Source organism: Lolium perenne, chromosome 2, assembly GCF_019359855.2.
Source record: "Lolium perenne isolate Kyuss_39 chromosome 2, Kyuss_2.0, whole genome shotgun sequence".
Lineage (NCBI taxonomy): Eukaryota > Viridiplantae > Streptophyta > Magnoliopsida > Poales > Poaceae > Lolium > Lolium perenne.
This window is the reverse complement of record NC_067245.2, coordinates 266,670,899-266,696,317: the sequence shown is the minus strand read 5'-3', so window position 1 is coordinate 266,696,317 and position 25,419 is coordinate 266,670,899. Positions and strand designations below refer to the sequence as shown.

At 41.8% G+C, this 25,419-nt stretch overlaps 2 protein-coding genes across 4 annotated transcripts; one reads left to right on the top strand and one right to left on the bottom strand.

Annotated features, from left to right (window-relative positions):
• Positions 1-200: 200 nt before the first annotated feature.
• On the top strand, positions 201-21,549 carry LOC127336010 (BEACH domain-containing protein C2). 3 transcript variants are annotated; one of them, XM_071826658.1, is made up of 31 exons: positions 201-2,583; positions 3,713-4,500; positions 5,222-5,938; positions 6,287-6,421; positions 8,360-8,464; positions 8,581-8,694; positions 8,835-8,911; positions 9,086-9,167; positions 10,123-10,455; positions 11,223-11,845; positions 12,282-12,366; positions 12,633-12,827; positions 13,174-13,725; positions 13,801-13,944; positions 14,170-14,661; positions 15,460-15,608; positions 15,808-15,877; positions 15,983-16,066; positions 16,147-16,203; positions 16,282-16,350; positions 16,443-16,529; positions 16,606-16,722; positions 17,184-17,333; positions 17,441-17,525; positions 17,605-17,725; positions 18,359-18,455; positions 18,540-18,653; positions 19,181-19,547; positions 19,949-20,739; positions 20,827-20,949; positions 21,082-21,549. In XM_071826658.1, exons 1-31 carry the CDS (start codon positions 579-581, stop codon positions 21,088-21,090), a joined length of 8,937 nt encoding a protein of 2,978 aa, XP_071682759.1. In that variant the 5' UTR covers positions 201-578; the 3' UTR covers positions 21,091-21,549. The 3 variants fall into 3 exon arrangements, with proteins under 3 accessions (XP_071682759.1, XP_051218713.1, XP_071682757.1); XM_051362753.2 differs by having other exon boundaries at positions 202-2,583; positions 11,226-11,845; positions 21,099-21,549; XM_071826656.1 differs by having other exon boundaries at positions 202-2,583; positions 21,099-21,549.
• An 807-nt stretch (positions 21,550-22,356) lies between these two features.
• On the bottom strand, positions 22,357-24,568 carry LOC127330640 (uncharacterized). Its single transcript, XM_051356780.2, has one exon. It carries the CDS (start codon positions 23,673-23,675, stop codon positions 22,464-22,466), a length of 1,212 nt encoding a protein of 403 aa, XP_051212740.1. The 5' UTR covers positions 23,676-24,568; the 3' UTR covers positions 22,357-22,463.
• Between the last annotated feature and the right edge of the window lie 851 nt (positions 24,569-25,419).

Genomic DNA, 25,419 nt, shown 5'->3' with positions numbered 1-25,419 from the left:
ACCAAAAATAACAATAAATTAATAGTAATAAGTGTCTTTGAATGCATTGGACTTCTCACATGAGTGGGAGTTAAAATGAGGTTGACAGCATTTATTTTAGACTTAGTACCAATTTTATTTTCCTCTTATTTGTGGGCCCATGCGTCAGCCATTTTGTAGACGAGAATGCCCTCCGGTCGTTTCTGTGCTGCGCCTGCGCGAGAGAGGGAAAGAGACGGAGGAACGGAATAGAGACCTCCTCCCCCTGGCTCACCGCGATTCATCTCCACGCCGTTCCAGCGCCGCCGCCTCCTCCTCCTCCGCCGGCCGCCTCTCGGTCTCTCTCATCCACCGCTCTCTCGGTGGCGGCCGTCCGCCGGCGCGAGCCTCCCGGATCTCGTGATGCATCGCGACTGATCCCACCTCCTCGCAGCCATTCCCCTGACCACCTACACTAGATCTAATCCCCGCCCACATTGCGCGCCGCTGTTTACTCCGATCCCCCCCACCGCCGCCGCCAGTCCCCCCTTCGCTCGTTCCACTATCGTTGACCGCATTTTTATTCCGAGGCTTTATTCGGGTTTGGTTTTGATGCTGTAATGGCCGAGGACGCCCACGAGATGGGCGATTCCTCGCCGCTGCCTCCTCCCCCGACGACGCTCGCCGACGAGGTGGGGCCGTCGAGTCCGGTGACAAGCGCGAGCGCGCCAGCGCCGACTCCGGTGCCGCGGGAGCAGGGCTCCGCGGAGCAGTTCGCGGCGGCCCCGCTCACCGGTGAGGTGGTCGCGGAGGAGGGCGTCTCGGGCCAGGAGACGAGCACGGGCGCGCCTGCTCCCCCGCCGATGCCTCAGGAGGAGCAGGGCTCCGTGGAGCAGTACACGGCCGTTTCGCCCACCGACGAGGTGGTCGCGGAGGAGGGCGTCTCCGTTCAGGAGACGAGCACGGGCACGCCTGCTCCCCCGCCGATGCCTCAGGAGGATCCGGGCTCCGCGGAGCAGCGCGCGGCCGTTTCGCCCGCCGATGAGGCGGTGGGTGTCGAGAAGGGGGCTTCAAGTCCGAAGAGGAGCACATCCACACCGACGACACCGGCTGATATTGCCCCGCCGCGGAGGAGCAGGCACCGGCCTCCGGGAGTGCCGGCCGACGCGCCCAAGGAGGTGGTGCGGGCCGTGGACGCGGCTATCGCGGGCAGCCGCGGGGGCGTGCTGGACTGCCTCCGCGACATGGTTTCCGAGGAGCAGGGGGACACGCCGCACTACGTGGTCGACGTGCTGCTCAAAACCATGGGCGGCGTGGACGACGAGGGTAGCGACGCCACCGGCACTGGCGCTCCTCCGAGCATCATGGCCAACTCGCGTGCTGCAGTCGCTGCTGCCGAGCTCCTGCCTCACCTCCCCTGCGGCGAGGAGCCGTCGCCGCGCACTCGTATGGCCGCGGGCCTGCACGCCGCGCTCCGGGCCTGCACCCGCAACCGCGCCATGTGTTCTTTGTCGGGCCTCCTGGCCGTGCTCCTTGAGTCTGCGGAGAAGCTGTTTGTTGGAACGGGTCGGAGCAGTGCCAGTAGCTGGGATGCGACACCACTGCTTCGGTGCATCCAGCTCTTGGGTGGGCACTCGCTTAGCGTGAAGGACCTGCATTCCTGGCTTGGCTTGGTTAAGAAGGCGCTCGGGACGAGATGGGCCATGCCGCTGATGCTGGCACTTGAGAAAGCTATGGGTAGTGAGGAAGCAAGAGGTCCTGCTGCGACGTTTGAGTTTGATGGGGAGAGCTCTGGTCTGCTTGCTCCTGGTGATAGCAGGTGGCCCTTCTCGAATGGCTATGGGTTTGCTACTTGGATTTATATAGAATCCTTCTCCGACACACTTAGCACAGCAACAGCTGCAGCTGCCATTGCCGCCGCTGCTGCGGCAACATCTGGTAAATCATCAGCAATGTCAGCAGCTGCAGCAGCCAGCGCCCTTGCTGGAGAAGGTACAACACACATGCCACGGCTTTTCAGCTTTCTCTCTTCCGATAACCAGGGTGTGGAGGCTTACTTCCATGGCCAGTTCTTGGTGGTGGAGAGTGTGGGCGGGAGAGGTAAGAAGGCTTCTCTGCACTTCACTTATGCATTCAAGCCTCAGCGCTGGTACTTTGTTGGGCTAGAGCACACAAACAGGCATGGTTTGCTTGGAAAGGGAGACAGTGAATTGAGCTTGTATGTCAACGGTAGCCTGCATGAGAGCCGTGCTTTTGATTTCCCGCGCATATCGAAACCACTGGCGTTTTGCTGCATCGGGACGAATCCACCACCGACTATTGCAGGCCTGCAGAGGCGCCGGCGGCAATGCCCGTTGTTTGCCGAAATGGGCCCCATCTACATCTTCCGGGAGCCAATTGGGCCAGACAGAATGAGTCGGCTGGCATTCCGGGGTGGAGATATACTTCCCAGTTTTGGAAATGGTGCGGGTTTTCCATGGAAGGCAACAAATGGCCAGATTAAGAACATGGCAGAAGAGAGCTTTGCACTCAACCATGAGATAGGAGGCTGTTTGCATCTTCTTTATCACCCTAGTCTTCTCAGTGGCCGTTTTTGTCCAGATGCTTCCCCCTCTGGTTCAGCAGGTCCGTCTCATTTCCCTCCTTTTTTATTAATTTAAATATGACCCTTTTCCTTTATCAGCAGTGCATTTTTTTGTTTTTGGAGAATTGTGGTCTGATTTGGCCAAGTGGAGTAGCTATGCAGATAGTGAAACACTTTTTTAATTGGAAACTGATGCTGCAATTTTGCTAAATATCTGTCACATTTTTTAGGCCTTTGGATCAACATCCAACTATCCTCATCTCTAGTCACTAAATGTATAACATAAAGTCTAAAAATCACAGTAATTTTAGCAAGATCTCACATTTTCAGAAACACAATTTTTGTTAAATGGTTTGCAATTCTAGGTAACTGAGATTTTTACAGAAAAATTCAGGCGACTGAGAATCAGCAAAACTGTAAGTTGTTTTTAGCAAAGCATGTTGTTATGTTTTATCCATATAAAGAGGTGGCCTCAATCATTTGCACAAGGGAGAGCTACTATCTTAACCCATCAATTTTGGGCTCTTTTTTTTTTTTCTCTAAGGGAGAAACTGCCTACCCCAACTTGTTTGGGACTGAAAGGCTTGGTTGTTGTTGTTGGTTGTTGTTGTTGTCTCTAAGGGAGAAACTATAGGGAGCTACTATCTTAACCCTAAACCATTGTAAATGACCCGTCTTAGTCCACCAACTTTCTCATTTTGGTCGCATCCTTTGAAAGTTTAGTCTGTCTGCATACTGTAGCCTAAAGTTGAAGGACCCAAACTAAGACACTGCCATAGGAAAACAGAAGAAGTGCCATATCGGAAGAAACGAGATAAAGTATTAGAATTTATATCAGCAAGGTGTTTACTGTACAAAGAAATTAGTAATTTACTGATGAATCAGTATTTCATCCTACCATTTGCTACCAATTGTTGAAAAATCACTGAGGCAGGATCAAAGTGTCTTAACTCTTAAGTCATCTATACAATTTTCCGTTTGCAAAGCTATTGAATAATCATTTCCATACATTGTTTTTGTTATTGCTGATATGATACCAGATTGTCAAACCTTTTTGTAGTAAGAACGAGGGATAGTTGAATATTGAATTTTTTAGCTACCTCTGAACTTTCAGAGCCATGTGCTGTTTTATACGTGATTTTATTGATACTCTCTTCTGCTGAATTTTAGGCACTCATCGAAGGCCCGCAGAGGTTCTTGGGTTGGTTCATGTTTCATCTCGTGTGCGGCCTGCCGAATCTTTGTGGGCCTTAGCTTATGGGGGCCCAATGGCTTTACTTCCATTGACTATAAGCAGTGTGCAGATGGATAGTCTTGAACCTGCACTTGGTGAATTGTCACTGTCACTTGGCACTGCATCCCTTTCTGCCCCAGTTTTCAGGATTATTTCCCTGGCTATTCAACATCCTGGCAATAATGAAGAATTATGCCGGACATGTGCGCCTGAGCTTTTGTCACGTGTTTTACATTATCTATTGCAAGCGCTTTCAAAGCTGGGAAGTGGAGAAGAAGAGGCAGTGACTAATGAGGAGCTAGTTGCCGCCATTGTATCTTTGTGCCAGTCTCAAAGAAACAATCATGAGCTTAAGGTGCAGCTTTTCAGCACTTTGCTGTTGGACTTGAAGATGTGGAGTTCATGCAACTATGGTTTACAGAAGAAGCTTCTGTCCTCACTTGCAGACATGGTATTTACAGAGTCTGTTTGCATGCGAGATGCAAATGCGTTGCAAATGCTTCTTGATGGCTGCAGAAGGTGTTATTGGGCAATCCAGGAACCAGATTCAGTCGATAACTTACCACTTACCGGAACAAAGAGATCCTTGGGTGAAGTGAATGCTCTGATTGATGAACTTTTGGTTGTCATCGAACTTCTTCTAGGAGCAGCATCTTCCACTGCGGCTTCGGATGATGTTCGCTCTTTGATTGGATTTATTGTTGACTGCCCACAGCCTAATCAGGTAAGTGGCGCCTGACATTACTAGAAATCTTTTCATTTGTGCTTCTCTTGTTTCTTACTGAGGTATGAGTTTCAAGTTTCAACTCTACATATCTTATATACAAATTGTTGTTGAATTAAGTTATTCATAATGGATGGTATCCAGTGATGCACACACATGACACATGTACTGGAAAGTGGAGGCCCTTGTTGTTACTTCAAAACCTGATACATATGTTCATATACATAATAAGGAGAAGCAGGTCATACCAATAAGGACTTGTGGCAAATTAGGCAGCACAATGGCTGTTTGTTTTTAAAGATTTCATGTGGTTGTGCAATACTTTTTTTGTGTGATATATTATGTACTACCTCCGGTCCAAAATGTAGGCTATTCCGCTACTGTAGCATTGTTCGCAGTCAAATATTTCTAAGTTTGGCCATCTATAAATACCAACATTCATGGGTGTTATTGGGTTGGAGGGAATACTAAATTATCATGAAATATTCCTTTTAAAACATTTAATTACATTAAGGCGTGGCAACATGTCTAAACAGAACTTGATGGTCAAACTATCACCTTGAAGACTGAATGTCCTAAAAGGCCTACATTTTGGATAGGAGGAAGTATGATCATATGAAAGTCGTAACAAAGTATATGTGTAGGTTCAGCTTATCTGGCTTAATTGACAATCTACTACGAAGCTGTTTCTTATGATCCTATTGATGTGCTTGTTGTGCAGGTAGCAAGGTTGCTTCACCTCATCTATAGGCTGATTGTGCAGCCTAACATTTCTAGAGCCAACATGTTTGCACAGTCATTCATATCTAGTGGTGGTGTAGAAGCACTTCTAGTTCTTTTACAGCGCGAAGCTAAAGCTGGTAATAACCATATTTTGGACAACCCTGGGGCAACTTTAAGTGAATTTGATGTACGGAGTAATGGGGGTTCTGACACAAGAGCCACCAGTGGTGAAGTATATCAGCAGGATGATGAAATTGAATCAGCTGAACGACATGAATCCATTGTTCATGAAGAAGACGCTGGACAGGAAGCTACAAACACAAACAGTGCTTCTTTTAAGATGTTGGGAGAAAATATAGGAAGAAAGATTTCCAACTCTGAGAATCAGCTACTAAAGAATTTGGGTGGCATCAACTTCTCAATTACTGCTGATAATGTCCGGAATAATGTATACAATGTTGACAAAGATGATGGAACTGTTGTTGGAATCATTCACATTCTGGGTGCTCTAGTTGCGTCAGGTCACTTAAAATTTGCCTCAAGTGCTTCAAATCCAAATTTGCCCGGTGGTCTTCTGACAACAGTTCATCAAGAAGGAAATACTACGTTAGAAGACAGAGTATCGCTATTACTTTTTGCGTTGCAGAAAGCATTCCAAGCAGCCCCAAGGAGGCTTATGACTGCAAATGTCTATATGGCTTTAATTTCTGCTGCGGTATGATGCTTGTTAATTGTCTAGATAACTAGATATGTTTTTGACTCGGCTAAATGGATTTTTGTGATCAAATGACTTAATTGTCTGCTGGTTCTCTCTTATCACCTCTCTGATAGATAATTTTCCTTAACACAAATCCAAAGAAAATACACACTTTCAGATAAATATGGAAGCAAATGACATATTACATATTGTGCATTTATGGTATCAATTTTCGTTGGTTCTTTCATGTCAATAAAGTTTGATGATATGGTTTAGTTTTTTTTAACATGCTGATCAAATTATTGCCCAAAGTGTTTCATCTGAAGTTTCTACCTTTGATGTTGTTGTTGTTTGTCTTGAATGCAGATTAATGTTTCTTCAGTTGATGAAAATTTGAACCTATATGATTCTGGCCACCGTTTTGAACACATTCAACTTTTGTTAGTGCTTCTCCGCACACTTCCATATGCATCAAGGTCATTCCAAGCTCGTGCTATACAGGTGTGCGTTTTGTTATTTTACATAGTTTCAATTGTCATGCCGAAGATTTTAGCTGTTCTGCTTTGTGATAGTTTTGGACTGCCATTTATTACAGTAAAAGATAGATCAGGTTTGCCTTATAACTTCGTGATTTCGAGTATCCCGACTGCACTGAACAAGTTCTCTTTACATCTCAATGAAAATGATAATGATGTCGCTGTGTAGGGATTAAAGATCTCCTTTTAGAACAAATGCTACAGTTTAAATAGTTCTATGCAGTAGGTGTGCTGTTACTTGTTAAGTACTCCCTCCGTTCGGAAATAAGTGACTCAACTTTGTCTAGATACGGATGTATACTACTTAGAGATTGGATTTCAGGTCCGCTGCCAATGTGAGCAATTGAAGAGAGTTTATGTATTTTTTCTGTTTATAGTGAGAATAGTTAGCTAATTGTTTCCTGCATTAATCAGTTTATAAACAAATTTTTTTTTTTTTTTTGCTTCTGGACACCTCAGTCTATTTTTACCTCCTTTCAAATTTTACATTATGGCTTAGTCTGACTTGGGTTCGTTAAACTGGGCACACGGTTTCAATTGTGGTCCACCTTTGTGCTATCGTGATACAGTACTTGATATTTCCCTCGTCTTAATAGAAACTAGCATTTCCTTTAGATAGTTCTTTTGTCCAGAATTTATAGGCAGCGTGTTACTATATATTAAGATTCCTAAATTTCATATGCTTTCCACGACATAGTGCTATTACCATCCTGTTCACATTATGTCTAGACCTGCACTATCTATCATCTTGGCTACTTGAATGACTCATGGTGGTAGAGATTGATCTTCTGTGCTATGGTGATGGCAATTTGGATGATGGGTGGCATTATGGTACAGTTTATTGAAATGAACTTGGAGGGTTGTTGCTTAATTCAGGGCTTGGTTAGCTCCCTTGGTAGGCCAAGAAATTGCCATATAGCGTTGCCTTGCAAGGATGTGTTCTTTATTAGACCCCAGAAACCTTCTTTTCCGAGCACCCTTGCCCATATAGGCAAGTAAAAACTTGACGACTGAGGAGACTCAGTTGGCTCCATCATGTGGGCAAGGTTATTGCTAACACTAAAATATTTATCATGTGTTGGTCCACAAATTATTTCCAAATAAATGCTGCATATTTTTAGCAACTACTACATCCGTTCCAAACTATGTAAAGTTTGACCGAGTTTATAGAAAAACATTAACATGTACAATACACAATTAATATCTCTAGATGCATCATGAAATATATTATGATGTGATATCTATATAATATTTTAATAGTTGATGGTTTTTTCTGAAAGTTTGGTCAAACTTTATTTGGCTTAACTTTTTATCAAAAAATATATAAGCCTTTATTCATTGGAATGGAGGGAGTACTATACTTTTGTGTTTATCAGACCCTCATAATTAAATTTTTGCTTTCAAGATAAAATAACCAAAAACCTATCCTTGCTAACCTTTGTTTCCTGAGCTATTGCTCATGTGAGCAAGTTTTTTCTTGCCCGACAAAGCAAGGTGGCATGGGATCTAATCACGCCCTCAGGTTTTGGAATCGACTTTCAGTATTAGGTTATAAGGTATTGGTCAGCTTCATTGACATTATGCAAACCATTCTCAGTCAAACCACAGGCATGTGTGGCTTAGATCTGAATGCCTATACATCTCCATGAGATCCATAACTGGCAGCTGTCAATATCAACAGTACAATTCAACGAAAAACTCAAAAGAGCAATCCACATATCTGTTTTATTAATTTATTTTCATAGGGGTAGGTACATTGATGATGCCATATCGCCAAACACCTGCACGTAGTTGTGTTAATTATGTTTGCTCTAATCGATTCTTTCTTTTTCTGTTTCCTTGTTTGCCAACTTACCTGCTTAATTTCTTATGGTGTATTTTTTTCTTCTTTGTATCGTTTCAGGATATTCTGTTTTTGGCTTGCAGTCATCCTGAAAATAGAACCACAATGACCTCAATTGCAGAATGGCCAGAGTGGATTTTAGAGGTTTTGATTTATAATCATGAGGTATGTACTGCAAACTTTCTAGCAGCATGACATACTGTAATGAGAATTATATAGGATGCACTAGTTTCAGAGACTACATTTTGTACTGTCTATAAATCAGAAGTTTCTAATTACAGATGGGCAGTAAAAATAATGTCGATGGTGTAAGCATTAGTGAGATTGAAGACCTCATACACAATTTCCTGATTATCATGTTGGAGCATTCGATGCGACAAAAAGATGGGTGGAGGGTAAGCGCATCAGATAATTTTATTCATAAACCCTTTTGCTTTAAAGTTGCGCAACCTTCTTTCTGAGTGTCTGGGCTGGTTGTATCACTACCCGCTCTGCTCTTAACATGTAATTTTTTGCTATTGCTGTGACAATATAGGATGTGGAGGCTACTATTCATTGTGCAGAGTGGCTTTCAATGGTTGGAGGATCTGGAACTGGAGACAAACGGATCAGGTACTCTCTCTCTCTCTCTGTTAGTGTGTATATGTACATAGTTGAACTAGCCGATTGGTCTAGCTAGTCCAAGAATTTCTTTTCTTTTCTCTGCTCCCGCCTACCGCTTGCCCTTCTTTTTTCTTGTCGTCTAAATGTACATTTTTAACGACCGACTCCTTTCGTTCTTCTAAGGCGCGAAGAGTCATTACCAATTTTCAGAAGGAGATTATTAGGCGATCTGCTTGATTTCTCTGCCAGGGAGCTTCAGGTTCAGGTAGACAAGATTTTCTTTTCAGTTTAAACATAGGTGCTTATGTATGTGTGCAAGATCTTTTGTTTCTTACATCCTTTGCTGTTACTCCTTTCTATAGTTAATTTTTTCTGTCATGTGTTGAATTTGTTTGGTCCTGTTCCGGCTTTAGCCCTCTTTGTATCACAGAAATGGAAAACAAGAACCACAGTAATTATGGAGAAAATGCTAAGGACCTTCGCGTTTCATTTCATTGAAAAGATAGAGTTTAGGTACCGTCGACCGAGGAGGCAGATTACATCTTAGTTACAGGGGATCTAGTGCACATCCCAGGTTGATGGTAGGATGACCCTCAGCCCACAGGCGCCAGAGCACACAGCCTTGTCTTTGATCTTAGCAACTGGAGTGCTCACTGAAGGCTGTGCACCCTCAAAAATGCATTCATTAGGCCTTTACACAGAGTAATGGCAGGAATTCAAGTGAAAACACAAGTACAGAATATTGCTAAAAACAGGAATAGTTGTTTGGATAGAACACAGAAAAAGTGTCTCGATACTACACAAATCAGTGGAAAGAAGTGGTTGGAGTGAATGTGAAAATTCCTACGGAATAAGGGGCATATGGAAACAGCCCTAGAAATCAGATAGCATTTTCCTCTGATTTAACGGGTTCTATAGGAAAGGTTTTGTAGAATTGGAATTCTACAATCCAAAGATGACCTTAGATGTTGTCAAGCTGTGGGGAAAGGCCAGCGTAAATCTAGACGAATTATGGGGACACACAAGGTTGAAATAGTAAAGCACTACATCTGGTAGCTTGACATTTCCACTATTGAACAAGAAAGCAAAACTTTAACTCTGAACGCTGTGCATTCATGATAGTGCTAGTTCTCGCAGTTTGGCATTTTTTTTTACCAGGATACTGTTTTATGCTTTCATATTTCTCAGTCTATAATGTCTTTTGCTTGTGTCTACAACAGACTGAAGTAATTGCAGCAGCTGCTGCTGGTGTTGCTGCCGAGGGCTTGTCTCCTGAAGAAGCAAAAGTACAAGCAGAAAATGCTGCTCATCTCTCAGTAGCACTAGCTGAAAATGCAATAGTTATCCTCATGCTTGTAGAAGACCATCTGAGGTCACAAGGTCAACATTTTTGCACATCCCGTGTACTCAATAGTTTTTTATCTTCTTCCTCCATTGCTTCGTCTGCTCCCAGTCGGACAACTTCATTGGACAGAACTGGTAGTGAACATATGGATGCTGGGCTCTCTAGGCGGTCATCTTTGTCCAGTGATGCTGGCGGCCTTCCACTAGATGTAAGAACTAAGAAGTGCAGACCATTATATTCGTTCTTTATTGGCATGATTCTGATAAAATGTTTAATTGTTTCTAAAAGGGCTTAAAGTTTTGAGTATGTCTACGTTTATCTTTGTATGCATGATAGTCATCTTGCATATATATGTTTCCTTCAAGATGATGTGCCATGTTGTTGCAAATCATGATTGTTTAACCTAGGTTTAGAATTTTAGGGTGATTTCATACTTGAAGCGTGCTCATGGAATGCTGGCATATCAACATTAACTTTGTATAATAGCTATCTAGTCCTAATGGCTAGATATTTCAAAAATGCATTTTTTTTACTTTGTCACCTTGCGCACCTTGTCCTGCATCGGTAGTTAATCATACATGACAGGACCAATTGATTGCATGGTGAATGCTAGGGTATTTCCCATAAAGAATGTAGATTTCTAAGTTGTTTGTTTAACATATTAGAGATAAGTTCTGCAAGAAAGCTGTGAAGAAGTTGTACAATAGGACTATAGGAGATTATGTCTATATTTCTTGCTGTCTGCTTACTGCTGTGCACAATCATGCACACATGTCAGCATGAAATACCTATAAGTTGATAAGCACTACTGGAAGTTCGATTCCTTATTTTAGATTTACCCATAATTTTGTTTAATCATCCTGCATACAATCCTTATGCTTAGTCTTAGATATTGCTGGTAGAGTGGCAGATTAGTTGTTTAAATATTTGTTCATATGAATGCTGCATTTGTTCCTGATTACTATGCGACCAAAGCAGGTGCTTACTTCTATGGCTGATGCAAATGGACAAATTTCTGCTGCCGTGATGGAGCGCCTTACAGCAGCAGCGGCAGCCGAGCCATATGAATCTGTCAAGCATGCATTTGCGTCTTATGGGAGCTGCATTGTTGATCTTGCGGAAAGCTGGAAGTACAGAAGCCGCTTGTGGTATAGTGTAGGCATTCCATCCAAACCTGATTTGTTTGGTGGCGGTGGAAGTGACTCGGAATCTTGGAGATCTGTTCTAGAGAAGGACTCAAACGGGAATTGGGTTGAGCTTCCACTTGTGAAGAAATCACTCGAAGTGCTGCAGGCACTCTTGTTAGATGATTCAGGACTTGGCGGTGGTCTTGGTATTGGAGGGGGGTCTGGCCCTGGTATGGGGGTTATGGCTGCACTTTATCAATTGCTAGATAGTGACCAGCCATTTCTTTGCATGCTCAGAATGACGCTTGTTTCGATGAGGGAGGATGACAATGGTGAAGGTGATGCTCTTTTGAAGAATACGAGCATAAAGGATGTCATATCAGAAGGGATGGGCCATCAGGCTGGAAGCTTAATGCCAATTGATGGCAACAGTTCGTCTACAAGAAAACCTCGGCCTGCACTCCTTTGGAGGTATGCACTATGCACCATCAAGTATGAACAATCAAAAATGTGATTTACAAACTATGCTTTTCCATTGAACTAGTACAATATATTCTGAGAGGAAAACGTTAACAAAAACCCAAAATGCATTTAGCATTTTTGAACTAAAAATCGTAGGGAATGTCCATTTAACATAGCAGAGTCTTGTGCTAATGATCTCTGATAGGAGCTGAACATTTGTATGCAAAATGCATTGAAATAGTCTTTCATGCTAATTTTCTTAGATGTACATTTCTCTACTTTAAAAAATTTCTTCGTCAAACTGTGTTGCCATTAGTTAACTACAACCAGAACTTTGATGGAAGAACAGTTGTCTTGATATTTTACGTGGTAAGTGGTCAGCCAGTCTATTCTGGAGGACTATTATGTCAATTGTTATTTAATTGGAACTCTTATAATTGTACAGTGTGCTTGGCCCCATCCTAAATATGCCAATTACCGAGTCGAAGAGACAGAGGGTGTTGGTTGCTTCCTCTATTCTCTATTCTGAGGTGAGTATGTAACTTTGCTTTGCATTCTGCACTTAAGCGTGCCATACCCCAACTCTGAAGTCAACTCTGATTATCATGCTCTACTTTGTCTATGACCCTGATTCTGAACAAAAACCTATGTGCGAATCTGTAAAGCTACTCTGATTCATGATATGTGATAACTTAGTAAATAAATGACATTCTCATTTTAGACTTTCTATACTGTTTTATTTATTAGGTAGAGTACAAATCATATAAGGTTCTATGCTATCTTGCTCATGATGCAGGTATGGCATGCTATTGGTAGGGACAGAACCCCCCTAAGGAAACAGTTCATTGAACTAATTTTACCACCATTTATAGCCATCCTACGAAGGTGGCGGCCACTTCTGGCTGGTGTTCATGAGCTTACCTCTTATGATGGAAGGAATCCACTGATTGCCGATGACCGTGCTTTGGCAGCTGATGCACTGCCCATTGAGGTACTATCTGACTCTCTGTAAAACCAACCTTAGTTCAGCAGTGAAATAACATCGTGTTAATGCTGGATTCTGCGTCAGTGACATATTGCACTACTAATATATGTTGTAAATCCTGGATGGTGATCTCTATTTTGTTTGTTTTATTCTCTCTCCCTCACTTTCCCTATGTCAACCTATTGTCTGTTTTTTTCTTATTTGACAATTGCTTAGTATTTTTATAGTGGACACTTTGAGGAAAAGATGTTAGTCTTGGCTGGTTTAAAGCTATCTATCAGATGTTGTCATGGCTTTTCATTCATAGGAAATCAATTTATGGGTCTTTTCTCCTTTTTTTTCTTGGGCTCAGGCTGCTCTTTTGATGATATCGCCTGGATGGGCTGCTGCTTTTGCCTCACCACCAGTTGCAATGGCATTAGCCATGATGGCTGCTGGTGCCTCCGGGACAGAAATAGTAACACCTCGAAGGAATACCTTGAGTCGGCGTGACACGTCTTTGCCGGAGCGTAAAGCAGTAGCAAGACTTCAGGCCTTCTCAAGTTTCCAGAAGCCGGTTGAAACTGCACCCAACAAGCCTAGTTCCACCCCAAAGGACAAAGCAGGAGCTAAAGCTGCGGCATTAGCTGCTACACGTGATCTGGAACGGACTGCTAAGATTGGTTCAGGAAGGGGTCTTAGTGCCGTAGCAATGGCAACATCGGGACAGAGGAGGAGTGCAAGTGATATAGAGCGTGTAAGGAGGTGGAATACATCTGAAGCTATGAGTGCTGCTTGGATGGAGTGCCTGCAATCAGCTGATTCGAAGCCTGTTTCAGGAAGAGATTTTTCAGCCCTTTCATACAAATATGTTGCAATTCTTGTTTCTGGTTTTGCCTTAGCACGAAATTTACAGCGACTTGAGGTAAACCCACCTGTAACATTTTCATTTCCGTTGCTTAGAATTTATCATACATCCTATAAACTTTGGATCATGCAGATGGAGAGGCAAACACAAGCTGATGTGTTGAATCGGCATCGTGCATCAACTGGAGTTCGAGCATGGCGGCATCTTCTTCACTGCCTGACAGAGATGGGAAGACTATATGCACCTTTTGACGAACCCTTGTGTTCTCCCGACCGTGTATGTACAGCTACTAATTTTATTTATTTTATCTCCTTTTTTCCTTCCATGTTTTTTTACTTCTTTATCAAGACACACTTTGTTGACCAGTACATCTTGGAATAGCGAGTTGTTTCCATGTAACTATCTTTACGCCTGCATGAGAAAGAAGCACTCTGTCAAAAAAGAGAAGAAAAAGGCACTATGACAAATCCTGAGATCACTTTTCACTCCTGCATTTTGCAGATTTTCTGGAAATTAGATTTTACTGAAAGTTCTTCAAGAATGAGAAGATTTATTAAAAGGAACTACAAGGGATCTGATCATTTGGGTGCAGCTGCCGATTATGATGATCGAAAACTTCTAAGTTCTGCTGTGCAATCAAATGAATGCAACCTGGAGGGTGCAGATTCTTCACTAACAGACACTATTCCATCAACTGCGTCAGTGATAATGGCTGAGGCCATGTCTATGGATGAAAGAAATGAGGACAACGAGCAGTTAGAATCCGATGCTACTCACAGCAGTGTCGATCAACTTCGGCATTCCTCATCAGTGGATCAACCCATGAAAGGATCAGTAGATTCAAGAGGTTCTAGCCTTTCTGCTGATCGCAATTTGGTTCGATCCACAGTTGTTGCACCTGGATATGTGCCGACTGAAGCTGACGAGAGAATTATCGTTGAACTTCCATCATTGATGGTGCGGCCATTGAAAGTAGTGCGTGGAACATTCCAAGTAAGCACTGAGAAATGTCACTACTTGCCATCTTTAATCTATTATATGTCTCATCGAGAACTGTGAATTTTAAAATTTATGTTTTTCATTGTCTTAAGATTAGCAAATAAATGATTCAGCTCTAGTATAGCACATGCATATTGCAGCTACTAGCAATATGTGTTGCACTGATCTAACATAATATTGTGCCAACTGTTTTATTTCTGTACCATTTCATTAACTAGTGCAACAAAATGACTTATGCCTTCAATTGCAGTCCATCCTAGTATTAGCAATTTTAATTTTTTTCTTAAGTGAAATCTATTTGTAGGATTCCATATGCAGCGACTAGCAGATACAAGTGGTTCTTTTTTCCTTAAGCTTGGTAGGTTACAGACTGTTGACAGTTCTGTTTGAATGAATGCTATTGAGAATTTGAGAAACCTCGTTAATACTTAGTAGCAATGATTAAGATAGCTTCCTGTTTCTTCTGATTTACGTATTTTCTAGAGGAATCAGCTACCCCCCTGCGATGACATCTGCTGTGTTGATATTAGTATTGTTCGAATCATGCACTATTGCACTCCTTGTGTGTTCTAGTAGACGTATACATGAAAAACAAAATATTTAATTTTTTTATATAGAAAATATGATATAAATATGTGTAGGGGTGCACCAAATTCACTGCTTAACTACATACCTTTGTCATATCAGACTATGCTGATGGAATCACAAGAGTTTGTATGACAGAATTACTCTCCAGTTTTCAATTCCTACTTTAGCTGTTGATATCATTTGCTCCTGTAATTTCGTTTCCAGGTAACATCAAAGAGGATTAATTTTATAATTGTTGATCATGCAAGTGACAGTAACATGGATGATCATGCATCCACTAGTGGCCAATGTTATCAGCAAGATAAAGATAGGAGCTGGTTGATCTCTTCTCTACATCAGATATATAGCAGGCGGTAAATATTTGTTTTCCGATCTGGTTCAATTGTTAGAAGTTGATTCCGTATACACTTCTAGAATGCATATATCTCAAACAAAAGTGTCTATTTTGTGCTTTTGGAGCGAATAACTGGACACAGTATCTGTGAATCACCACCATATAGTTTAATTTTTATTTTCGATATAGGCAGTTGATGATTCAATGACTTGTTGCAGGTACTTGTTACGACGAAGTGCATTGGAATTATTTATGGTAGATAGGTCAAACTTCTTTTTTGATTTCGGGGTACGACCTTTATGAAACTCAACCCTCTGTACTCTTAAGTCCATGGATGAAGAGCAGAATAACTTTCTTAAATTTACGTGTCTGAAATTCTGATACTTGATCTAGGATATGGAAGCACGCAAAAATGCTTATCGGGCAATCATTCACACCAAACCACCTAATATGAATGACATTTTTCTTGCTACTCAGGTTAGTGCAAAGTGTTTAAATCCTAATTTCCAGAATTGTCAACATGCCATAGTGATTGTAATATGTAATATTTCATTCAGAGAGCTGAGCAAATTCTTAAAAGAACTCAGTTGATGGAGCGCTGGGCTAACTGGGAGGTACACAAACACTAAATATGTTATGTTATTTTATTTTGGTTGATAGTTTCAAGATCTAAGTATATCCGTTTTCTTCAGATTAGCAATTTTGAGTACTTGATGGAACTGAACACTCTTGCTGGGCGCAGTTATAATGACATAACTCAGGTTAATTTAATTCACAAAATGCAATTCAAGTCTTAATGTCTGATAAGGTCAACCTATTATTCAAATAATCCTATATCTATATGCATGTGCAGTATCCTGTTTTCCCCTGGATAATAGCTGATTACCAGTCTGAAGTGTTGAATCTGGATGATCCTTCTACATACCGTGATCTTTCAAAGGTGGATCTCTGCTATTGCTTCTGTCTTTTCACCAATTGGTTAAATTGCTAACCGCAGTGGATATTACTTAATGCAGCCAATTGGAGCACTAAACCCGGAACGACTAAAGAAGTTCCAAGAACGGTACTCTACATTTGAGGATCCAATCATCCCTAAGTTTCATTATGGTTCACACTACTCCAGTGCTGGCACGGTATGTGTCTTCCTTGTATAGCTGAACCAAATGTTTACCTATATGTCAGCTAGGCATATTACTGTTGAAAGAATTTCGATCAAATTCGACTCTGGGTCTCTGCACACTGAACAGGTTTCTCAATTAATTTTAGCTCGGTTATTTCGTCATAGGCAGACGGAAATATGATATCTGAATTACCATAGAAGAGCCTACATCCTATACTTGTGCATGGTTTTGCATGGATTGGTGAAAACTTTGCATGTAAACCGTCTTAGTATTTTGATTGTTAACAGGTTCACCCTACTGTATAGTTTTAGCTGTATGCGCAGTCTTCTTTTGTTGATATTGTTCATATGGTTAGAGGACATAACCTCCAATACTTGATTACTGGTTGCCTGCAATTTTTTGTCTGTAGCTCAATTCATTTTTGGTTAAAAAACAATTGATTTTCTTGTACTGATCACTTATATTCGTTGCAGGTCTTGTATTACCTTTTCAGAATGGAGCCTTTCACCACACTCTCTATACAGCTGCAAGGTGGCAAATTTGATCATGCTGATCGCATGTTTTCTGACCTTTCTGGCACATGGGATAGTGTTCTGGAAGACATGAGTGATGTAAAGGAGCTAGTAAGTTGCTAGTGTCTTCAATATGTTTTCCCAGATGTTGATTGGGTGATCCCAAAATCCATTCAAGGTCTTTGATGCAATGTTATTATATGGTGATATATATGTAGGTACCAGAGATGTTTTACCTCCCAGAGGTATTTACTAACATAAATTCTATTGACTTTGGGACCACTCAACTTGGAGGAAAGCTAGGTAAATCCATTTTGCCCTATGTAAAGTATGTAGCAGAATGCATAAATGCAGAGTTATGTAATTCTGAATGGCATTGCAGATTCTGTAGAATTACCTCGTTGGGCTGAGAACCCTGTTGATTTTGTTCACAAACACCGGAAGGCTCTTGAGAGTGAGCATGTCTCCACTCATCTGCATGAGTGGATTGATCTAATATTTGGGTACAATCTCTTCTGTTATATTATATTTCTATCACTTCTGCAACTTTTTTTTTTTGATGTAATGTTCGTCTGTGGTGTGTGCACACACACAAAATAATTTGGCGGAGGTTGTTATATGTTATATATGTATGTAGATTGACCATGCTTATATGGCCCACCTGGTAGGTTTGGTCTTTCTGACCCATAACTCTCTTTTGTATCTTGCTGATGGACTAAGATGCAAAACTCGATATAATGCTTGTACCTTTGACTGCTTCCCGTTTCTTTTCGAGCATTGCATCTTTTTCACCATTAGTAGGTTTTCTTTTTCCCATCAATATAACTTGACTTTATAACGATCCTTAAAACACAAAACTATCTAGCTGGGAGCATCCTGTTATCAGTTAAAAAAAAAAGTACTGTAGCAAGATGAAGGATCTGGATTTTCAGTGTTAGCAAAGTTCGGGCTTCATGTTTTATGCTTATCTTTTACTTAGAACGATCATGTTACATATATGAAGTAATATATATAGAATTTATTGACATCCATGAATGAGGTAGGGCATCTGGTTAGTTGCTTTATAAATATCCTCATGTTTTGTCTGCACAATGTCTATGCACCACCGTTTTATCATGGAAACTTCCTTCTTGCAGATATAAGCAGAGAGGTAAAGAAGCAGTAATGGCCAACAATGTGTTCTTCTACATCACATATGAGGGAACTGTTGATATTGACAAAATTGCAGATCCAGTAAGTAGTATGCATTTCATTTATTACAAATTGGTTTTGTAGCGCATCCATTTGGCTGCTGATGTTTTAATAAAAATGCTGAAGGTGCAACGGCGAGCCATGCAAGATCAGATAGCCTACTTTGGACAAACACCATCTCAATTGCTGACTGCCCCACACATGAAGAGAAAGCCATTGACAGATGTCTTACAACTACAGGTACTTCATATTAGCTGATTCATGCATGACTCCCTAGTTCATGATTTTTTGCTGTTTAACTACAATTAGCTATGTGGGCAATTGCTTTTTGCCTTTTCCCATGTTGGAACTGGAAATGTGTTGCCAAATAAAGAACTAATATAAAAAAGTCTGCCATAGTTCTTGATTACAGAAATGTAGGTGTTTTTGAATTTAGTATTCTCCATTTTTGTTATCATGTGTTTTCTCCAAAAAAAAAGACAAGCACCACCATCCCTGCATAACTAATAATACAATAGACGATCACTCTTATTAGCTATTGTTCTGCTTAAGTAAAATGCGCACATAGAGTGTTGACATACACACACGGAATTTTTTGTTCAGAAATTTTTTGATATTTTAAAATGTTTTTTCGGTGGCAGGAGCACCTAAGATCAAAAGTGCATTTCCGTATATTCATATACCATACATAGTTTTCCATTGCGTGATTGTAATGACCTGTCTTACTGGCTTTTTTACATGACCTGACCCTGTGATCTACTGTGCAGACCATCTTCCGGAATCCAAGTGAACTTAAATCTTATGCACTGCCTAATCCAGATCGCTGCAATGTCCCTGCAAGTACCATGTTTGTATCAAATGATTCTGTTGTAGTTGTAGATTTAAATGTGCCAGCTGCGCATGTGGCACTTCACCATTGGCAACCAAATACTCCAGATGGCCAAGGGACACCTTTCCTTTTTAATCATGGCAGAAATGCTGCGAGTTCAACAAGTGGCGCATTCATGCGCATGTTCAAAGGATCCACTAGTTCCGGAGAAGATAATGAGTTCCCAAGAGCTATAGCATTTGCTGCTTCTGCAATCTGTAGTTCCGCTATTGTTGCTGTCACATGTGACAAAGACATTATAACTGGTGATTAGTTTTCTCACTATTTTCCCCTTAGATTTATTATTAATACTATATACTTATTGGACACATTCAGTAACACTATCATTACAACATCTCAAATTCAGACTCACCTACAGAAGATGCAAAAGAAATGGCATCCAGTCATCCAGAGGATTAAATCTTGAGTGTCTTAGGAACTGATTTTTTTTTTTGTAGTTTAGATGTAGAATACCATTCCTCTATCTAAATTAATTTAAGAATTTTTTGGAAGAATCTTAGGCCACAGTGCACATACCTAATAGTGGCATTCCAAAATTAGGTTTCTTAATTAACTCTGCTATGGTACTTTTTAGCCGCTTCTAGTATTTTGTGTTATTTCCATGGAGCTGCTTATCGATTTCTAATGCCATTTTGTTCAACAATAGGTGGGCATGCGGATGGTTCAGTAAAGTTGATCTCCCCGGACGGAGCAAAGACAGTTGAAAGTGCTTCTGGGCATATTGCTCCTGTGACCTGCCTTGCACTTTCCACTGATAGTAATTACCTTGTGACAGGGTCTCGAGATAGCACAGTTATACTCTGGCGGATTCATCAGGCAGGTTCCATACATAAGAAAAATCAATCAGAACCTCCACCGTCAACACCAAGGACACCACACAGCCCTCTTCCCAGCAGTCCTAGTAACATAAGCAACCTCTTGGAAACCAGGAAGTGTCGAATTGAAGGTCCTATGCACGTATTAAGAGGACACCTTGGAGAAATAATTAGCTGTTCAGTAAGTTCAGACTTGGGACTTGTTGTATCTTTGTCAGACAGATCAGGTGTGCTGCTACATTCTTTGCGGACAGGTCGGCTGATACGGAAGATTCATGTTGCGGAGGCACATGTTGTATCTTTATCTTCTCAGGGAATCATTTTGGTTTGGAGCGAATCAATAAAAAGATTATCCAGCTTCACTGTCAATGGACTCCCTATTGCTACCTCAGTTCTATCACCTTTTACTGGGCGAGTTAGTTGCATTGAGATTTCTATGGATGGTCATTTTGCCCTAATTGGAACCCATTCGTCTAGCAACTACAAGTGTGAGGATGATATTGATTCAGCGGATCATGAGACCGACAAACCGAGTGGCAAGAATTATATGTCTGAACAGACAGGAACTGAGCAATCTATTCATGTGCCTTCTATCTGCTTTGTTGACCTTCATAAACTTGAGGTAAATAAATGAAAGATTTTTTTAAAAGTTATCTATTTACCCTGTTTATCGTTTTGTGGAAGTCTTACAGAGACATTTTCTTGTTAGGTTTTTCATAAGCTGGAGTTGGGAAAGGGCCAAGACATCACAGCAATTGCTCTAAACAAAGAGAACACAAATCTTCTAGTTTCTACTGCTGATAAGCATCTAATGGTCTTCACTGATCCTGCTGTGAGTATCCTATATCAGTACAAATTTTGCATTAGTGTGATCCAATTTTTACGTGTACCTAACCTAATTAGAGTGTTGCCAGCTGCATGAAAGTTTGACAGTTTTGTTTTCCTTGAACTTTCTTTCTGATAGAGTTGGTAATGTTACAGTTGAGCCTGAAGGTAGTGGATCAGATGCTGCGCCTTGGTTGGGAAGGTGATGGACTTCTTCGGTCATGAGGAAACATTGATGATAAGTCATTACTCGCGTAAAGATCGACGATGCCCATTCATTAGTATAGCTAGGAGCAGGGCAACGAGCAATTTTGGTGTGGAATATGCCATCTGTACAAAATGGAAAAATAATAGGCATTACTAGTTAGACTAGGCCGTATACTGCATCAGGTCATTTTAGTCAAAGAGATAAGGTAACGAGCAGACTTGCTGAGGAACAGCACACACACTTCCATTTTCTTGGCATCAGTTTTGCCTTGTAAAAGCCAACGTTGTTTTTTTGTAGAGTAAGTAATGGTTATGTGGCATCTCTAGCAATGGTCATTTCATACAATTCTGTTATTACTAGTCTTTATACAATTGCGATGAACACATATTTGTTTGTGAATCATTATGTTGCTGCCAGCTCTGAATAATACTAGCTACCCGTCAAATTGAGCATTGGCCAGACATCGACTGGAGTGGAGTTGAGTGCTGGAAGGACTCCTTTACCTTGCCTCGTCTCCCTGATTTTTATGTTTTGATTCGAAACTGACAGATTCCATTCATTAAAAGCAAGTCTAAACTTAACTCTAGCACAGTAAAAGGAAAATGGACATTCCCTATTTTTTCTACTACTCTACTAGTATGATAGATAAACTTTCTTTGTCGGTTCTCTTTTAGAGAAAATCCGTTTGTAGTATGAGATTTGGCGATGAGCACATTTGTTTCGTTGAATAGGGCTAGCACCGGTTTATGCTACTTGAACTCGGTGACGAGCACCTTTGTTTCGTCGAGAGGCGTTTGACTTTTCCTCTGCTGATGCCGGAGTGGTGGATGGTAGATGAGTAGTCCTTTGTTTTATTGGTGAGCTGCTACCTTTTGTGGCAGTGAGAAAAGCTGTGTAAACGATGTTGTAAAACTTGCTTTTGGCACTTTTATAGTACGTACTATTTGATTAATACATCTTTCATTGCATATTATAGAAAAAAATCAAAATTGTTACGATCTAGTACAAGTTTATTCCTAATGAAACTGTGTATCTAGGCATGGATCTCGTCGCGTTATTTCAGGATAGTTAAACAATCACGGAAAAAAGGATGGTTAACAAGGAAAGAGATAGCTAGAAGGATGAGGCGTCGGATGGTGAGAGAAACCAACGTTTCCGGACTAGTCTGATTTACAGTATCTGACTAGAAGAAACTTATGGGTGTTCTTTTCAGAACAGAGCTGAGTATTGTAAAGGTAAGATCCATACAGTGGAAAGACTGAATGCCAGAAACCATCAACCCATTCAGTGGAAAGACTGAACGCCAGAAACCATCAAAGTTTGACACTTACTTCGTTTGAGATAAACCCCTTGTCTTGAACAAGACGGGACCAAGCAACAGTTATCTCCAGCTCAGAGTCGCCAAGGCGACATTTATGCTGAGTTACATTGCAATTTTGAGCCTTGATGGAAACACGGCTGTGCGCAGCGATATCCCGACTTTGTGAGTAGGCATAAATGCGAACTTCAAGCCTTCCACGTAATTCTACAGAAACAACTTGTCTTGAGAGGGCAAGGTAACCATCTGAACCCACAGCCATTGCTCCATCTTCAAGCACAACTTGACGAAATGAGGGCGCAGTAGTGTGTTTAGAATCAGGCAATATTCCTTTCCGAGGCGGAGAGTAGCAAACAGCTCGGCCTCCATACTCAAAAGGCCATGGCGTCCCTTCAGTAACGCGGATACCCACGATAGTGGCCTGGACTGAATTTTCAAGCTCTTCAGAGCTTAACACTAGTGTGCAAAACTTCCCGGCGAGAGGGGTATATAGAGTACATAACCTATCGCTGTAATACCAGACTCTACTCATCAACACTCTATCTTCAGACTTTGTTCTGCCCTTCACTTTCAGCTCGATTTCCACATGAACAGGTTCCTCGGCCACAATTGCACGAGACGGGCCAGTCAAGCGTAGAAAAGGATCATGTTGGTTCAGTTCTTGGTAGTCATCTCTCCGACGGGAGAACAGAATGTTGCGATTGCGATCCACAGTGTCCCTGGCAGCCACCACACCGAACACTCGCAGTGGCCACTGCAACTCAAGAGCGTCTTTTATTTCAGCGACTTTGATGGAGTAGATCTGTAGAGTGCTGGAGACGAAAGCAGCAAATGGAGTGTCTCCTGGTGTACTGTGTGTGAAGTGCATAGAACTCAATGTCGTCATCTCTGTGAAGGTACCATGCAATGCGGACCAATTTGATACCCAGCCACGTCGGTACCGATCAAAGGACTCCTCCTCAGTCAGTACCTTGTGCATATTGGCTTCCCTTCCCAACAACTCCAATTTTGTCTTAGCGGAAGTGGGCAATACCTCATCCCTCCCCTTGGCTTCCCCTTCCATCCCCATGGCTTCCTCAATCTCCAACCCAGAAGTCGAAATCGTCGGCGACACCTCATTCAACAACATGGCGTGAATCTGCTTCAAGCTTTTCAAGATTGACTTCAGTTGGAAATCGACATTCCTTGGAGCCTGATTCTCAATCATCTGCAGCAAACTCGTCACCTAGCGGTGCATGTCATCCACGTGGATCTGGATCTCATTCCTGCTATAGGAGTTAATCCTCAGCTTCGACTCGGCTTTTAGCTTCATGACGTTCTTGGAGATAAGATCGAGAAAGGAGTAGAGCTCAGACCGAACCATGCCCTTGGCTTCACTGCCCATCTCCTTAGCTTCCTCAGTCTCCAATTTAGAAATGGAAATCCTTGGCGACGCCTCATCCCACCTCTTGGCTTCACCTTCATCTTGAAGAAGCAAGGACCAAGCAACAGTAACCTCCACCGTTGAGTGGCCAATATAACATGTTTTCCGACTTATTTTGCTTCTTTGGGCTTCGAAGAAGACATGAACTTTGTGTTTAATGAAAGCGTGAGATTGTGACCACTCAGTGATGATAACTTCCAGCTTGCCGCCTAATTCTACAGAAACAACATGCCTTGACAGATCAACATAACCATCTGAGTGGTTAGCCATCACTTGATCTTGAAGTACGACTTCTTTAGAGAGCTCATGCTTATCTTTAGGCACATCTGGCTTAGCCACTCTACCTTCAAGCTCACCAGGCTTTGAAAATCCCTTGGCAACACAAGTAACAAGACCACCATTTTTAAAAGGCCAAGTCCTCCTCGGTACAGTAACGCGGACGCCCACTATAGTTGCTTGGACCGTGTTTTCTAGTTTCTCAAATTGCAACTCAATTTGGCAAAACTCACCACACAGAGTGGTTCGTGGACAACTGTAAATGCTGTTGTACTTGAAGGTTCTACTCATTAGAACTCTATCTTTAGATTTTGTTGTGCCCCTTACTTTCAGTTCGATATCAAAGTCAACATGGCCTGTAGCCACAATTGCACGAGAAGGACCAGTCAAGTGCAAACAAGAATCCTGCATTATCCAATAAATAGAATCAACAAAACAACAACAATTCAAGCCAAGCCAAATGAAGCACAACGAATATGTGCGAAATTTTTGAGGAGAATATATTGAATATAACCTCTTTAGTGAGTATTTGGCAGCTGCCCCTTTGACGGAGGAATATAGTATTGCGATTGTCATCCACAGTATCTCGGGCGGCAACCATGCCGTACACATGCAGTGGCCACTGCAACCCAAGAGCATCTTTTATTTCTGTGACTTTGATGGAGTACATCTGCAGGGTACTGCCGGCGAAAGCAGCATATCGGGTGCATCCCGTTGTGCTGTGTGTGAAGTGCATAGGACTCAATGAGGCTGCAGCCATGGATGATGAAGATTTAGGAAATAGTTTGCTTGGGGAGAGAAGTAGCATGAATGCATGTTTACTCACTGTTATCTGTTGTGCTGGAACTGCTGAACAATCTGGACCAATTCGATTTAAGCACACGGCAGTAGATATCAAAGAACTGCTCGTCTCCCATCCCCACCTCATCCCTCCCCCTGGCTTCACCTCCCATATCCTTTGCTTCCTGAGTCTCCAATTCAGAAGTGGAAATCCTTGGCGACGTCTTATCCCTCCCCTTGGCTCCCTTTAGATTGTCCAAGGAGAACCTTGTTCTTGTTATTATAAGGATCTCGGGAAGAACTCAACGACCGATAGGTATTCCAAGGAGTAGGCGCCACGTTTTACCATCTGAACCAAAATCGGTGTGAAACTCCTTCTCCGTATCCAACAAAAACTTCAGTAGGAAATCGAAGTTCCTCGGAGCCAGAGTCTCCGCTACTGATTCGCCCTTGTCAATCGGTCCTAAGCTGG